This window comes from Pseudophryne corroboree, chromosome 12, assembly GCF_028390025.1.
Source record: "Pseudophryne corroboree isolate aPseCor3 chromosome 12, aPseCor3.hap2, whole genome shotgun sequence".
Classification (NCBI taxonomy): Eukaryota; Metazoa; Chordata; class Amphibia; order Anura; family Myobatrachidae; genus Pseudophryne; species Pseudophryne corroboree.
The window spans coordinates 20,671,212-20,688,714 of NC_086455.1; the positions used below are offsets into that span (position 1 = coordinate 20,671,212).

Sequence of the window (17,503 nt, forward strand, 5' to 3'; positions counted from 1 at the left end):
TGACTATTTCTGCTGACATTACTCATCGTCTGGTTCAGCAGTGCACAGACAGTACGTGGCCTATTACTGTCTTCCAGTTGGTTACATGTCTGCAACAGGTTCAGCCCTTTCTTTTTCTTTATTAGGGCAATCTACCGAGATAGATACTTTACTATAGGTTATTGAGTAACATAAATAATGCAATTTTCCAAATTTGGAGCAAAATCATAGCTGTGATCCTCTTTTTTCTCTACTGGCTACTCTGGATTGTAACCAAAAGGTTTTTATTTTGTATTTTACACAAGGAAAAGCAGCAATCCAATGGGGGAAAACCCACTGTGGCAGGTTATAAGAATGTTGGCATTTACCATTTTTTCTTTTTTTCCCCATCAGGCTGCTGTAGATGATAATTCAATATTTTCATTGACAACCATGGCAACCACAGTCGCACGACACATGCTGAAGTTTATAGAGGGGTTTTGGGGAGAAAAAAATCTGAGATCTGTTCTCACTGTGACATCCTCGCCCTCTTTCTTGTCCCTCTGCCATCCCGTGTCATGCTGAGAACCTATGAGCCTGTGTCTGTGTAGCCGCATAACTGTATCTGTTTCTGGCAGCCATAGCTATTTTCCCTCCAGAGAGGTTTTTGAAATTAATTTGCAAAAGAACAGCTAAGAAGAGTGAAATGCATGCTTTAACTATTTAAAGGAGACAAAACTACATCTTCCACATAGGATTGCTGCTTTAATAAATAGTTATAGAGGTATATTTCAATAATAAAAAAATAATTCAAAAATAAAAAGATCAGTACTCTTTTTACCTACAGTCTTAGCACTGAGGTAAAAATTGCCGGAAACTTCTAATTCCCTTCTTCTACACTAGTTTGTCTACTAAACTGTAATCAAAACTTTTAAAATGTGTATAATTAAAATGTAAATGCAATTTATTGGATAAATCAGCACAGAGTTTGTTTCCCTCCTCCATTATTGCTCTGTGTAGCTTTTATTTCTATTTATTTTCTGTCAGCCATACTTGCCTGTGCTTTTTTAACCCCTCTCTTGGAGAAGCCCGAAGAGGAGTTGCAGTTGGTATCTGAGGGGGCTGAGGTGGTCTCTTTGTGTCATTAAAAGCTGCCCCCCACTACATCTTAAACCCACAATTTACAGGTCTAAGAAGAGTAGGTGGACCCAAATTTCTTGATTTTTATCATATTGGCCCCGCCCCCTCTCTACAGACCAGTGATTCCAGATATTACCCTCCCACTCTTCTAGGGGTCCTGGAAACTACCAAAAAATCATGAGTCACTCGAACCTTCCAGAAGGGTAGGTAAGTATGCTGTTGGCTGGTTTACGCCCATTTATCCAGTGGAAACCAACATTTCGTGTATAATGGATGACACCATTACCCACAGTGTTTGTTGTTAGGAATTCAGGGCCGTTCAGACATCCTAGCCATCTTATACGCCCCTATCTATGAGTGGACTCTAATGTAATCTCTTAGCCAGCTATGGATTCTGGGAGTTGCCAAGCGGTTAACCTTGTCCAGTAGCCGGCTTAGTGAGTAAAGCAGTGTTTTCCATATATGGTAGCGTTACTTGTCTGTTATGCGCATGACGCAGTATCCAATGGAGTGTGGTATAGAAAATCTACACCATATGGTCAACAGGCATTAGGTCAACAGGGTCAAAAGGTCGACACAAAATGGGCGACACAAAAAAGTTGACAAGTTTTTTAATGGTTTTTTCTTTGGTGTAATTTTGTATGTTTCATCACCTGTGACCCCAGTTAGTGGTAACGTAGACCCTTGCAGGCTCACTTGTTCGCCAAGGTTACTATTCCCAATCGTAGTACACGAGGATGATAAACCAAGCAAAAGTTGAAAAAAAAGTGAAGCAAAAACTTTTGTCGACCATATGTGTTTCGAACCTTGCCATGTCAACCTTTTGAACCAGTCGACCTTTTGACCTGTCTACCTTTTACCTGATGGCCTTTTGACCCTGATGATATTTTGACAGTGTTGGCCATATGTTGTAGACCAGTGGTTTTCAAACTCGGTCCTCAGGACCCCACACGGTTCACTTTTTCCATGTCACCCAGCAGCTGCACTGTGCATCACCAACTGCCACATTTTTAAAATCTACAGGTGACCTGCAAAACATGAACCGTGTGGGGTCCTGAGGACCGAGTTTGAGAACCTGTGTTGTAGACAAATTAACTATCTGGACAGTGCTTATCCATAGCCTGGATACCCATCTAATGACCGAGGACATCACCAGGCAGGAGAAGCTACTTCTAAGCAGACTAACCAGGGTCAGTTCCCCTTACACCACCTTGCCTCAGTTACTCTCTGCGTACCTTTTGTCAGAGGGGTAGAGCTCCACCGTCAGGACATCCAGGGCGTTCCAGGAGGCAATACTGACACCCCCAAAGAGGCAGAGCAAGGCAATCATGGCAGACTCGCTGTTCCCGAAGAACAGAAAGAAGCAGCTGATGCAGGACATGACGCTGGACCCAGCTGGGGACAGATACGACACAGTTACTAATCACGATACTGTGGGACATGACATTTACATTATATGATAACATATGATAGGTGAGACACCACGGTAACAAGGTCCGGGAAAGAACAACTATTCTATACATCTTTCCACCATATTCTATTAAAGAGGATCCGTCACATCTTGTTATGTGCGGCCTATTTCCTCTCTCTTCCCCTAGTTTACCCCAAAGAAGGGCAGACCAAAAACATGCTCATTATGGTAATCTAATACTAGGAGTATCAATCTGCCCCTCCCCCGCCAACACCCTATTCCATACCTGTGCTCTATAGTATCAGGGATGAATCACGCGAGGCTTCCACCCCGCCTGGTCACAGGCCGCTCACAGTGTAACAGGGGTAGTACTCCCTACTCCTGCTCAACCATCAGTCACTGCTCTGCAGCTTAGAGGTGCTGCTTAAGGCAAGGCTCCTATCTCATAGTAGCGACGGCCCTGTACAGCGATCGCATGGAGCAAAGGGACATCAATGGCCAATGTTAATGTGTGGCCCCTGGCCTTGTTCTCTACTTTATGCCCTGCCTGCATAGCCTAAGCTCTTAAAGATGTGTTCGCATCCACCTATACTCAAATGGCCTCGTTTGGCATGCCACGGATATTGCAAAGACTCAGTACCTGGAAGGTGGGGGTTCTGCGGCACACAGGCCCTTAGGGTATTAATACTGTATGTCACTGCAGACCATGGGGGTCATTCCGACCTGATCGCACGCTAGCTATTTTTTGCAGTGCTGCGATCAGGTCAAAACTCGGCAAAACTGCGCATGCGTATGCGCGTCGTACGGGTACAAAGCGGATCGTTGCTGGGCGATGAATTTAACGAAGAATCCATTTGCACAGCTGATTGCAAGAAGATTGACAGGAAGAGGGCGTTTATGGGTGGCAACTGAACGTTTTCTGGGAGTGGTTGCAAAAACGCAGGCGTGTCCAAGCGTTTGCAGGGCGGGTGTCTGACGTCAATTCCGGGCCTGGATAGGATGAAGTGATTGCAAGGGCTGAGTAAGTTCTGAGCTACTCAAAAACTGCACAAACTGTTTTTGTACCGCTCGGATGCACAAGCGTTCGCACACTTGCAAATGGAAAATACACTCCCTCAGAGGCGGCGACTATGTGATTGCAGCGCTGCAAAAAGTAGCTAGCGAGCGACCAACTCGGAATGACCCCCCATGCCTCCAATTTCTCTGACTTATGTTCCAGAAATAATGTTTTGCATAAAGTCACAGATTTAACACCGGAATCTCGGTCACAGAAAGCTGTATCTCACCCAGCATACGGAGACGTCCGATTTTGTCCATCAACAAGGCGGACACGATATTGCCTGGAAGCACAGCCAGAGTCCCCAGGAAACTCACAAAATAGATCATGTAGGCATTATTGATGTCATCTGTGAAGTCCAGCTGGCAGCCCTCCTTACTGTGCAGGAACGTGCTGTTTACAATGCGGCTATTGATGAATTTGTAGTCAAACAAATCTGCAACCAAGAATAAGAGGGAGATATTATTTCTCGTCAAGAAATGGAACAAAGCCGGCGGTAGAAAATATTACAGTTGTGACAAGACAGCAAAACGTCGTGATGGGGAGACATTTCGTTTTCAGCCTATCATTGTAACCTGTCTCAATCATTGTTGCCTATGACAACACACTGTGGGTTGTCCTGTTGTGTGTACAGAGCCAGACAGAATGACGGCACAAGATGGATGCGGTTAGGGGTAAAAAACTGTCAACGTGGAAAAGACTCTTCTAGACATGGACCTACTGTCATATGTCTATTGCAAACAGGTTTACATTACATAGAATATAACATAATGTAATATCATATATTATAACAATACAGTGACAAATTACTGCGGCCAAAAAGCAGTGTAACTTTTTGTAGATTTTTTTTTTTTTTACTAATCCTATATAATAAAAGGCTAAAGCCGTGTACACACTGCGCAATGCGGCTTTTGCCTGACACTAACAAGCCCCGTCGATATATAGTCAATGTTGGGCTTCCTGCGCAGTCTATTTTTTTTTGCGATGCCAATCGTGCGGGACCGCGCATCGGCATCGCAATCTGTGTACACACGGTGCAATATGCACTATCCTTATGATTTTGACTATATAGTCAATATCGTAAGGAAAGTTATGTGCATATCGCACCGTGTGTACATCTTTACCGCTACTCACCTCTGTTATGTGCACCGGTGGCCACTAGAGGCCGCCACACAGAACCAAATGAAAATGAAAGTGATTATGCTGGGAGATGTTACAGCCTGCTGCTAATTACATAAAAACACTGATCTGACTGTTTCACACTTGCTGAATATGGAGAGAGTGCTGGAGAGAGATAGAGTGTGATGGAGAGAGAGAGATAGAGTGTGCTGGAGAGAGAGAGAGAGTGCTGGAGAGAGAGTGTGCTGGAGAGAGATAGAGCATACCTCCCAACTGTTTTTTGGGGACTGTCCCGCTGTCCCACCCGCGGGCCGCAGTGTCCCGCGGTGGTGGGGGGGGGGGCAGTTGGGAGGCTCCTGCACGCGCTGCTCTGCTTAGCAGAGCAGCGATGAATAGACGCTGTGCGCATGCGCACAGCGTCTATTCAGTCCAAACAGGGAGAGAGGGCATGCCAGCAGCTCACGGAGCGCTGGGCATGCCCCCTCAATGACGAAACCGGGGGCGTGGCTCGCGATCGTGGGTCCTCCCGTGAGGCCACGCCCCCTTTCTCCATAGGCCACGCCCCCTTTTCGGGAGCGCGCGCGACTTCGCCGCGCTTGTGTCCCTCTTTGCAAGCGGCTAAAGTTGGGAGGTATGATAGAGTGTGATGGAGAGAGAGAGATAGCGAGTGCTCGAGAGAGATAGAGAGTGCTGGAGAGAGATAGAGTGTGATGGAGAGAGCGAGATAGAGTGTGCTAGAGAGAGAGAGAGTGCTGGAGAGAGAGAGAGAGTGTGCTGGAGAGAGATAGAGAGTGCTGGAGAGATAGAGTGTGATGGAGAGAGAGAGATAGCGAGTGCTCGAGAGAGATAGAGAGTGCTGGAGAGAGATAGAGTGTGATGGAGAGAGCGAGATAGAGTGTGCTAGAGAGAGAGAGAGTGCTGGAGAGAGAGAGAGTGTGATGGAGAGAGCGAGATAGAGTGTGCTAGAGAGAGAGAGAGTGCTGAAGAGAGAGAGAGAGTGTGCTGGAGAGAGATAGAGAGTGCTGGAGAGATAGAGTGTGATGGAGAGAGCGAGATAGAGTGTGCTAGAGAGAGAGAGAGTGCTGGAGAGAGAGAGAGTGTGCTGGAGAGAGATAGTGTGCTGGAGAGATAGAGTGTGATGGAGAGAGAGAGATAGAGTGTGCTGGAGAGAGAGAGAGTGCTGGAGAGAGAGAGAGAGTGTGCTGGAGAGAGATAGAGAGTGCTGGAGAGAGAGAGATAGCGAGTGCTCGAGAGAGATAGAGAGTGCTGCAGAGAGATAGAGAGTGCTGGAGAGAGATAGAGAGTGGGGGTAGGGGTAGGTTTTTGGTGTGGCAGTTTCCATTTATAACAACCTTTCATATTCAAAATTGACTGGATTTTCTATCCTTTTGTTTGATATCCACTAACGGTTCCATTAATCTAACGCTGCTCCTCACCTCTGTGGTGCCGCCGGCAGCCACTGGAGGGACAAGGACACACATACACCCTATGTACACTGCACCCCCACCAATATACTGCCTCTATATACAGACTGCACCCTCATACCACTGCATATAGTGCCCCCTATATACAGGGCACATACTTCCTCCATATACAGCATACTCTGCACCCCATCCTCCATATACTATGCTGCGACCCCAGGATACTTGCCATCCTGGGACTCTGCAACAAGTAGCAGCAGTAACCAGGACCTGGATGCAGGAACCACAAGACGGTCTTGCAGCGCTCAGAGTGGAGGCATCGGGGACATGTGCGGCCACAGCAGGAAGAGGTGAGACCATGTGTGTGGTGAGCAGCGTGATGACCGGGAGGAGGACGGTTCGGTGCTGGGGCTGCAGATGATGTGGGTGGAGGCAGATAATCAGCTAAACTGCCTTATATATACTGCGCCCCAGTGGAGGGGCGGAGTACTGTGCTTGCCCCTCCCACACCCTGCACAGGCCATGCTCAGACCTCTCTGGCCAGCTGCTGGTGGCTACTGGTGTCCTCTACCCCCCAGACTGGCCAGGAGCTGTGCGGGGACTGGTGAGCTTACACGTGCCAGTGCTGGTGTATATAGTGCAACATCATTATAGCCTGCGCATTACACATATACAGCATCTATATTTATAGAAGGCTAACGCTACACCCTCAGCATGACAGATCCCCGGCTCCCAGCAGCAGGACTTCCAGAAACCCTGCAGCTCCTGTGTGAGCAGCGACCTTCTCCCTCTATAATCCGGCCCTGGTGTCCATCATTTTGACGGGCTTATAACTAGTTTGCCCCTTCCCTACCACCTAACCCTCCCTTCCCTACCACCTAACCCTCCCTTCCCGATGCCTAACTCTAACCTCCCCCCTTAGTGCCTAAACCTAAGTCCCCGTCCCCCCCCCAGTCCCAGCATAACTCTGCCCGGAAAAGCACCTAAACCTCTTCCCCCAGCCTTAACGCGGCTGCTATACTTACGTTCGGAATGCTGGCTGTCGGTATTGCGGCATAGGTCTCCTGACCCTGTCGTAATTCCGCCGTCTGCATTCTGTCATCAGCATTTTGACGGATGTCGGGATTCCACCATGGGGATCCCAACAGCCGGTATCTTAAACGCATCCCATGGAATTAACTGTCCTTTCAAAGTTCTAATTATATTACATATTCTGTACATGTAGATTTGTAATAAAGTTATAAACACCAAACATAGTAAAAAAAAAAAAAAGGGGGTAAATGCCCCACCCACAAAATGGCGTACTGACAGACTGAACTCGCGAATAAGCGATTACCTGTGTTGTAGAACATTGTTGATATGAATGTGCAGTTCTTGAAGAAAGTATTACTAGATGTAATGTCTTCAAAGTAACAGTCCTTAAACAAGGAGTCTTCAAAGATGACGGATTTCAACTTGAGGCCGATGAATCTTTTGAGACAAGGACAGGACGTGTAATTATTTCAGGGCTCACTAGACACCGATCACGTACTTGCCACAAGGACATATATAAAGGTTAGATAGTTCAGAATAACACAGCAGATCTGCTAACGCTAAACGTGCAAACCCACATTCATTGCTAGCGAAACACAGACTCCTATCCCTACCCGTTCAGCTAGCTAGCCCCATTGTAGAGTGGCCACACCCATTTCACTTGTCAGTGTTGTGACTACGCTCAGGAATGACAGCCATTTTGTGACCAGAACCAATATTCACTTTGTGCCTATTTTCTCAATGATGTCACTAGTTTCTTAGATAGCGGTGGACTAATAAAGAGCAGATTCAATTAGGTGCTGAAGGCCCCATGGCGATTTCTGATGGCTACGCGGATTACCTCACAGAAGACTGATTCTGGCAGCAGCCTATAGAAGCGCAAGCAGAATCAGCCTACTGTATTCATAACTGGCCGATGGCAGCTCACGTGTAATTGAATCTGACCCTTGTGGCGGGATGTAATGGCATTAGAGTTTGCCTGAGGCACGGGATGCCAGCTGAACTCATACTTTGGTTTTGCCTTGTAAATGACTGCAACTTTTAAAAAAAGTCAGAGTTTGGCCGGCATCCCACACCTTCAGGCAAACTCAGACGCCGTTATATCCCGCCATAAATGTCTGCCTCCACCGTGTGCAAGCGTTTAGTACACTTGATCAGGGCCATATCACGCGCTCCCCCGCTCCAATAGACTCTGCCCAACGTTGCAAAGCTTCAAACGGGCACTGAAAACCCACCTATTCATCAAAGCGTACCCTTCTGGTGCATAACCTAGTCCTGAGGCTGCTCCTCCATCCCCCTGCCTGGAACATCTCTGCTTTGCTTACATACTGCCATCAGACTACCTCCCGCTTGCTTGCACCTCATGTCCTCTGTCTGTCGCCCCTTCCTACTAGATTGTTAGCTCTTCGGGAGCAGGGCCCTCTTTTCCTCTTGTTTTCAAAGCCCTCTTCTCAACACATTTCTCTCGCAGCTCTCTCCTACTCAGTGACCATCTTTACCCGCTTTTTCTCCTGCTGGTATAGGCTCATCCCTATCTATAGCCGCCAGTCCCTAGTAGTACGCCTATTACTCCCCCGCTACTCCCTAGCTGTATTGTGTTTTGAGAGTTCTGCTGCACTTTGTTACCTGTACTCTATTTTTGTTATTTATTTACTGTAATGCTAAGTTCTGTCTCCCTGTACTGTCCTTTGTACGGCGCTGTGAAACACTTGTGGCGCCTTATAATTAAAATGTAATAATAATAATAATAATAATAAAATTATTAACAATGGGTCTACAGCTCCAGGACACCACATAAAAATAGGCCCATCATTGTGGCAGTATGATGATGACGACCAGCTGGCTATGTGGTCGCTGATAAAGCATAAGTATTAAAAACTGATTTGATTTAGGGAGACATTGGGGTTGATAGTGTAGGGGTGGATACGCCCACATGGAACTGATCATGGCCACACCCACACAACACCGGCCACACACCCTCCACTTCTCACACTGGGCCTTTGGTCATTTTCAGCCCCAGGCCCTTAATCCCGCCCTGCACTTAATTCATAACTAACAGGGCCACTCACTTGTCATTTTGATATTCTCCATTTTTGTGGACCTGGTTTTCTAGAGTGAAGTTAAAATTGAAGCTGATCACCCTCTCATTGGAGAAGAACTTGGTGCGGGAAGCGTAGTCAATGTTCTGCAGATGTTTGATCATGTCTGGGAACCAAACCGTCAGTCCATAGTAGCTGAGTGGTGAGAGAAGCGATAAAGAGCAAATACAGTAATTTGGCCAACAATCTCTTGTGCATTAATCAGCTAAATAATATACCTCAAATAACCTAAGTGTGTTTATGCTTGGCTACATCTGTCTATAAAGTTGTCTGTTGTGTCAACTGGATTAAAAAAAAAAAAAATTTGCTTAAGATGACGGCGCTTCTCTATCTTACATCAGTCAGAAGTAGTACAGAAGCCAGACTTTCTAGACTGTCCAAGTGACAAAAATTCTTTGCACAGACTGTAGACTTTGGGCCTGCGAGAAGCCGGAGACACTGGCGTGTTTGTAATTGGTGCGGCGTGTGCAGTGCACGCAGGGTCCAGGCGGGCCCACACCGCACACCAATTTTTTCCAATACTTAGCCTCCAGAGTCCCGCGTCGGCGGCACCAATGCTGCAGAAATCACCAGGAAAATGGTGCAGCGGCAATTTTCACGGCATTTTGCGCACACGTAGTAGGAAAATCTCTAGGAAAGTGCCAGCCGCGCCATTTTCCTAGAAACCTGCTCATATGTACTAGACTCTGGGACAGCGCAGCAATGGTACTATTTCCAGTCGTAGTCCATGTGAATGGTAAATCAAGCAAAAGTTGAAAAATATGTGAAACCGTTCCCCCCCCAAAATAGTGTTGACCATATGTGTGTTGACCATTGTCCTGTATTGTCATCATCTACTGACTGTCTCAGCACTGTCCTTCTGTACACTGGAACCCAAGAAATATATATGCACCCTTTAAAGTGGACATTAGCCTATGGGTGGTTTTTATGGGGTGTGATAAGATTTACCAGCGTTTGGCAGCAGTCAGAAGACCGATTGCGGCATCCCAATGCAGAGTATTCTGACAGGGGGTAGGTAAGTATACTTATCCTCCCCCAATACCCCCCTAAGCCCCCATTCCCGCAGCCTAACCATAACCCTGACCGCATCCTATTTATATGAGTGACTCTCTATGAGGCATTTCCCCTTTAAGATATCCCATACATCCTTCCTCAGCCTGGCGCCGTCGTGGAAATAAATAAAATTACAAGCGCTTTTATTATAAAAGTCTCTCAGGCACTCCTGATATCAATAAACAGCCTATTTTCCTCTTTATTGCCACGTCCTGTCCATATCAATGTCGTCTTATTGTTTCAGCCAAAACCGCACAAGACATAACGTTAGATTTGTCTCTCGCCTCCCGCCTCGCATCTCGTTATTGCTCCCAGTGTCCAACCACATTGCTGTAACTTCATTAGCAAGTGATGGCGGCCGCCTCTAATGTGCAGCCGAGGAATGGCAAACGCTAACTGGGGATATGGCAGTTTAATTACCTCCCTGACAGCCCGAATTAACAGTTATTTAAGGGAATCAATTTGGAAACCTCAATCCTGATTATAAAATGCAGTCGGGCTCACACTCGCAGCGGATGCCGGTGGCTGGCTAGTTTGTTAATTACTTCTATTCCCTTATTATTATTGTCATTGTGTATGTACTGGATACAATTCTGCAGCACTGTACAGTGGGGAAATACAGCATTGTACAAAGCTGTACACGACCAGCAGGCAAAATACACAGCGTTCCAATGCACAAATACAGGACATTAAGGAAGCATTAATGCAATATTCGTATGAATGACCTAATGGGGGTCATTCCGAGTTGATTGTAGCTGTGCTATTTTTAGCACAGCTACGTTCGTGAGCATAGACATGCGGGGGTCGCCCAGCACAGGGCTATCCCGCCCCGCATGTCACTGCCAGCGCCCCCCCGCAGAAGTGCAAAAGCATCGCCCAGCGGTGATGCTTTTGCACTTTAGGTGTAGCTCCCGGCCAGCGCAGCTTTAGCGTACTGGCCGGGAGCTACTCGTCGCTCCCCGGCCCGCAGCGGCCCGCCCCCCCCCCCGCCCAGCGACCGCCTCTGCCTGTCAATCAGGCAGAAGCAATCGTAGCGGTCCGACGGCCTTCGGCACTGCGGCGCATGCGCAGTTTGACCCGATCGCACCGCTGCGATAAACTGCAGCGTGCGATCGGGTCAGAATGACCCCCAATGGCAGTTGTGATACACATGTGCAATTCACACCTGGGGCTGGATGTAATGACGCATTGACAGAAGAGGACAAGGGGGTAATTCAGATCTGATCGCTGGGCTGCGTTTTTTGCAGCCCTGCGATCAGATAGTGCCGCCTACAGGGGGAGTGTATTTTTTGCTGTGCAAGTGTGTGATCCTATGTGTAGCTGAGCTGTACAAACTGATCATGTGCAGTCTCTGCGCAGCCCAGGACTTACTCAGCCTGTGCGACTGAATCCTGCTGATCGGGGCCGGAGCTGACGTCAGACACCCTCCCTCCCTGAAAACGCTGGAGCCCGGCTGCGTTTTTCCGGACGCTCCCTGAAAACGGTCAGTTACCACCCACAAATGGCCTCTACCTGTCACGCAACTTGGGAACGCCCGTGCGAATGGATCCTTTGCACCATCCCGTCGCTGACCGGCGATCCCTGTTGTACCCATCCGACGCGGCTGCGCATTGCAGTGCATACGCATGCGCAGTTCGGATCTGATCGGCACAGCAGCGATCGGATCTGAATGACCCCCAAGGTACGGGGGAGAGGAGTATGACGGGGGAGGAGCGGGCTGGAAAGGTAAGGGAGGGGATGGAATGGGGACGGCTGAGATGACCCAGGAGACATCAGGTCCATGTTCTAGTATGACATAGTAGGTAAGGTGCTGTATAAAACAAATAGGTGCGAGTTCCGGGGGCGGAGCCAGCTAGCATGGCCGCTTTTTAATATAGCTACTCTGACCCGCACAGTGTATCCTTAACAATCCTCCCTTTCTGTGGGACCCATTGCCGGAAAACCCCACACCAAATTGTTGCCGAGGTTCTCCTGCTTCTGGAGATACCTGTGGTGTGGAGGAGGACCGAGGAGAACGTATATTGCCCCGGAGTCAGGCTCTCAGACGAGACGGCCATCATGTCCGCCAGCATAGCGCTGCTATTGGCGCGAATTTCCCCCTGCCTATAATCACTGAGGTGTGCTGCCGACGCTAGACGAAAGCTGCCTGGGACTCACCGTTCCCGGACTCTACACCCGTCCCCTTGACGTGAAGCGGGGACCTGATTCAGCAGCGGAGTACAGAACTGCAGCGGGAGAGGACGCGCCGTGACGGACGGGAAGCTTTCCGGGACGGAGCCGCGTCTTCAGAGACGAGGTACAGACAAAGATCGGCAGCAGCCTGCAGACCTGTATCGGTGGCCGGGGACGGTGACTCGACTCCTTCAACGGAGGCTGCCGACGCTGGACAAGTGCTGCTGGGAACCTCTGCTCTCGTCCCTTCACCGTGAAGCAGGGATCTGCTTCTGCCACGGAGCGCAAAGCTGCAGCGGGGGAGAACGGGCTGTGGCGAGTGTAACAGAAAAATTGCCGGGACAGAGCCGCGTCCTCAGAGGAACCACACAGACAACGACCAACGGCAGCCAGCAAACCTAGACGGGTGACCAAGGACGGCGACCCGACTGTGGGCCAAAACTACGCGCTTCAGCAGGGGCTGATGGACATCTGACCCTGGGGATTATCACCTGGGAAACAGTGAAACCTCAGTGACACTCCACCAAAACCCACATACACCTGCCTGAGATAACGCTCTATCTCCCCCCCAGGTACTAATACTGTATGTCTGCCCCTATTTCTTTTACTAACAATCCTTGACATTTACTTTTTCCCTATACTTTAACCCATTCCCTCCTATTGTGTTTCCCTCCCCCCCCCCAACACTTTCTCTCCCTGCCCTTTTCATTATCCTCCTCTTTACTCCACTGCTTCTCTCTATTTTCACGTGGGCTTGATTGACTGCACCACCACTGTACACTGGGGTGCACATACCTGCACCTAACTCACTACCCTGACGGCTGATCTGAACTTAGCTGCATTTATTATATTCTTTTCACTGTATTGGAGGGGAACTACGGAGTCGTCACCATTGGGCTGCTCCCTACCAGCTCATATACGGACTCTGATTACCTCCCCATTTCCCTGCCCAAGCACGCTTATTACACGGTCTGGTCATCCAGACTGAGGAACGGCTACTGAACCTTATTTATCCAGCAAATTTCTTCTGCATATATTAAGAAGACTGTTTGGACACTTACCTCACATTATCACACGCTTATTGTATTTTTTTTTTTTTTTTTTTTTTTTTTGGGGGGGGGGGAGATACTCCAATCAGAGAGACGAGTATATCTTTACACAGGTTGGGGATACTTCCACTATTTTATTTTATTGTGCTACAATATATAATAACTCACCCACACGGGAATAGGGTGGAATATCTCTATACCTATTGTTCAGAATAATTGATAACTGCCCCTGCATTCTTAATGTTTACTTGTGCTTAGGATAATTTATATCTTAGCAATTGTTGTTTAACTCTTAGGATGTAATCCCCTTGACTCTCGGGAGAGCGGTCTTTTTTCTATTTGTTATATCAATTTCGGGTTGGAATTGCTTCATCCCCTGATACTCTGAATTTAGAGTATTGGTCCATCAACCTGGTGTATGGAAAAGTTCCTTAACAGACCCTTGTCCTCACTCTCGACCAGAACCACTCGCACCATGGTTAATCACAAAAAAACACCAGCAAGATCTGGCCCGTCCCCACCTTCGCCGCAGGGTGACTCCTCCCCCACACATACTGCCGGGGAGAGAGGAGGACATCAAGCTCCATCTCCAGATGTGGCATCGGCACTACTGGAGGTGTTAATGCCAAAAATTGAGGAGAAATTTGAACTACTCATGCCTATGATTGATGAGAAACTTCAAAATTTCCTCCCCAGATTTGAGGTTAAATTTGACCAATTAATGCCTAAAATTGACAAACGGTTAGACAAATTGCAAACATCTTTAGATTCAGCTTTGACCTCCTTGTCTGACCATTCTAATAGGCTGGGTACACTGGAACAAAGGGTTAGTGATGTTGAGGATGATCTACATACCATACAATCGTCTAGCGCCTCCACTATGGCCTCCTATCAAACGCTAGTCGACAAGGTAGACGACTTAGAAAATCGTCACAGGCGAAGTAATCTCCGCTTTGTGGGTATCCCCGAACAGGTTAGGGGATCGACCCTGGTGGATTTTATAGGTGTACAATTGGTCGAGGCGCTCAAACTCCATAGTGACATTGGTGTCCCACGTATTGAGCGGGCTCATAGGCTGGGCCCGGAGCGTGATGGTCCTGATAGGAGGCCCCGCCCAGTAATTGCGAAATTTCTGGACTACCGTGACAAGGAGAGGATTTTGACTGCTTTTAAACGGAACCGTGACCTGGTTGTTGGGGATCATCGTATTCTCATTTTCCAGGACTTCTCCGTCGCAGTAGCCCAGAAACGCAAGGAATTCTCCCCGCTTTGTAAATTCCTCGTTGATCACAACAGGCGCTTTGCATTGTTGTACCCGGCTAAACTAAAAATCACCGAAAATGGGCAGACATTTATTTTTGACAGTCCGACTGAAGCCCGGGCCCACTTACAAGCGACTCGTCAATCGGGGGGTTCACCTGCCCGATCACATGAATAAGCCTTTATAGATTTCTCGAAAATGAGACGATACGCTCTCCTGAATTTTTGCTAATTGATACATTAGTATACTATTTTTTGCAAACTGTTATGTTTATATTCTATGTTTGGTTCTGTTCGCATTTATGCTTGCCGCTCCCTGAAATGAGCTTCAGGGACTGGCGCCACGTTTGTTTGGAAAGGAAAAAGTTAGAAATTTTTCATTTGAAGCTGACTTTTATATGGTTACATACATTGTATATGGGTCTCCTTTATGTAACGAGTCCGGGTCCGTGCCTGTACTGCACCATTGGGGATTGCCCTGCTTGCTGGGACAGGGTTGACCCCGCAATAGTTAGATATACCCGCACTTACATACACCCACTGACAGGTGTAGGATGACGACCTCATGTCCCAGATCACACGACTCTCTCCAACGACTGCCCTGTTCCATCAAAATCACCTCATGGAATGTGGGGGGTCTAAACACCCCAATAAAACGCAAAAAAGTGACCACAGCCCTTAAAAAACTTAAGCCTGATATTATCTATGTCCAAGAGACACATTGGAAGAGGGGGGAAGACTCTACGCTGCGAGATGGGTGGATAGGTGATTGTTTTTCTGCACCTTACCGCACCAAATCACGCGGAGTAGCGATAATTTTTGCCCGACACCTCCCCTACACTATTCTGAATACAGACCTAGACCCGGAGGGTCGTTATATTCTTCTGGACGCTCAGATATACGATGCTAAGTTCACTCTGCTCAACCTGTATGCTCCCAATACTGAACAGCCGGCTTTTTACCAACATATCTCGCAACTTCTCCATAGTAGAAGCAATCACAAGCTCATAATAGGCGGCGATTTCAATTCAGTCTCGGACCCTTCGGTTGACAAATACCCTATCCCGATAAACCGAACGGCCCCCCAATGGTGTCAGATTTCACGACTACTAGCGGATCATTCTCTAGTTGATCCATGGCGGTTATTTAACCCTACTGATAGGTCATACACGTTCCATTCGGCGGTCCACGGGTCCTTCTCCCGTATTGACCACATATTATTATCCACGCCTTTACTCTCGGATACTACGGATGCCCAGGTAGGGGACATTGCTGTCTCTGATCATGCACCGGTGTCTGTTACACTTAGTACCCACTCTATGGGCTCGCGCCCACCCTTCTGGCGATTCCCCTCATACCTTTATCACTCAGAACAGTTCAAAAAGTTTCTCAAGTTGAAATGGGCGGAGTTCTCGGACGATAATCTGGAGCACTGGGACAGCCCTGTCTTGTTTTGGGAAACGTCCAAAGTTGTGATGAGGGGACACATTATATCATATATAGCGAATAGAAACCGGGTGAACAGGGCACAACATGAAGACTTGTTACACACGATGCAGACACACTTGACAGAATATATCTCTAACCCTAACTCCCTCACTCACAACGCCTACATTGAAGCCCGCCGCCTATATGATAGTTTCCTAGTTGCACAAGCTCAGCAGAAACTGGACTACACTACACAAAAATATTTTCGCTGGGGAAATAAAACAGGGACATTGCTGGCAAACATGACCAAAAGCTTTAAGCGACGGGGCCACATTCCCATGGTTCGTGACAATCACACTGATGCCCTACATACTTCCACGACGGACATCATGCGGACATTTCAGGACTATTTCCGCCAACTTTACACACCGACCTCACATGATATGGCTCTATCGGCTAAACTGCTAGACGAGGCAAATCTCCCTTGTATAACACCCTTACAGCGGGAAGACTTAGAGAGGGCAATCACGGAAGAGGAGATCGCTAAGGCCATCTCTTCTATGCATTTAAACAAAGCGCCAGGACCGGATGGCTATTCCGTGGAATACTATAAACTCCTACACCACGATGCTATTCCAGCATTACACGCTTTATACAGACACATTCAATCGGAGTCTCCCCTATACCCCACTTTCAATCAGGCTTTCACAACCCTCATACCAAAACCTAACAAAGATCATTCCCTACCATCTTCTTACCGACCCATTACACTCTTAAATGTTGACTTCAAACTTTTGGCTAAGATAATGGCAGACAGACTCCAGTCCTTCTTAGCGTCAATGCTTACAGACCATCAACTGGGCTTCACCAAGGGCAGACATTCAGTGAAGGGGATTCGCACTGCCATAGCTGCGGTTATGGCAGCGAGTCTGCAGACTGATACCCCGAATATGCTTTTGAGCCTAGATGCGACTAAAGCATTTGATATGGTCTCCTGGCCCTATCTATATGACATATTAGAGAGGAGGGGTTTTGGACGGACATTCCAATCCTTAATAAAGTTTTTCTATACCCAACCATACACTTCGTTGTTGATTAATGGGGCCAAGGGAGATAACATTGAGCTCACCCGAGGGACGAGACAGGGCTGCCCCCTCTCACCCTTACTCTTCAATTTGACATTGGATCCCATGTTGCGGGTGCTCCAAAAGTGGTCCCAATTCAAAGGCATTAACATTGGCGTAGAAGAGGTAAAGATATCGGCATTTGCCGATGACGTCCTCTTATTTTTGTCGGAACCAAGG

At 47.7% G+C, this 17,503-nt stretch overlaps 1 protein-coding gene across 1 annotated transcript in view; it reads right to left on the reverse strand.

Moving 5' to 3' along the window:
• The window catches only part of SV2A (synaptic vesicle glycoprotein 2A), a 193,163-nt gene that overhangs the window by 7,215 nt on the left and 168,445 nt on the right, over positions 1-17,503 (reverse strand). The window contains exons 9-12 of the mRNA XM_063947169.1: positions 9,208-9,372; positions 7,443-7,576; positions 3,796-4,002; positions 2,334-2,493 (exon numbers count right to left, since the gene is read on the reverse strand). Of these exons, the coding sequence (XP_063803239.1) occupies positions 2,334-2,493; positions 3,796-4,002; positions 7,443-7,576; positions 9,208-9,372 (666 nt within the window). The remainder of the gene's footprint in view (positions 1-2,333; positions 2,494-3,795; positions 4,003-7,442; positions 7,577-9,207; positions 9,373-17,503) is intronic.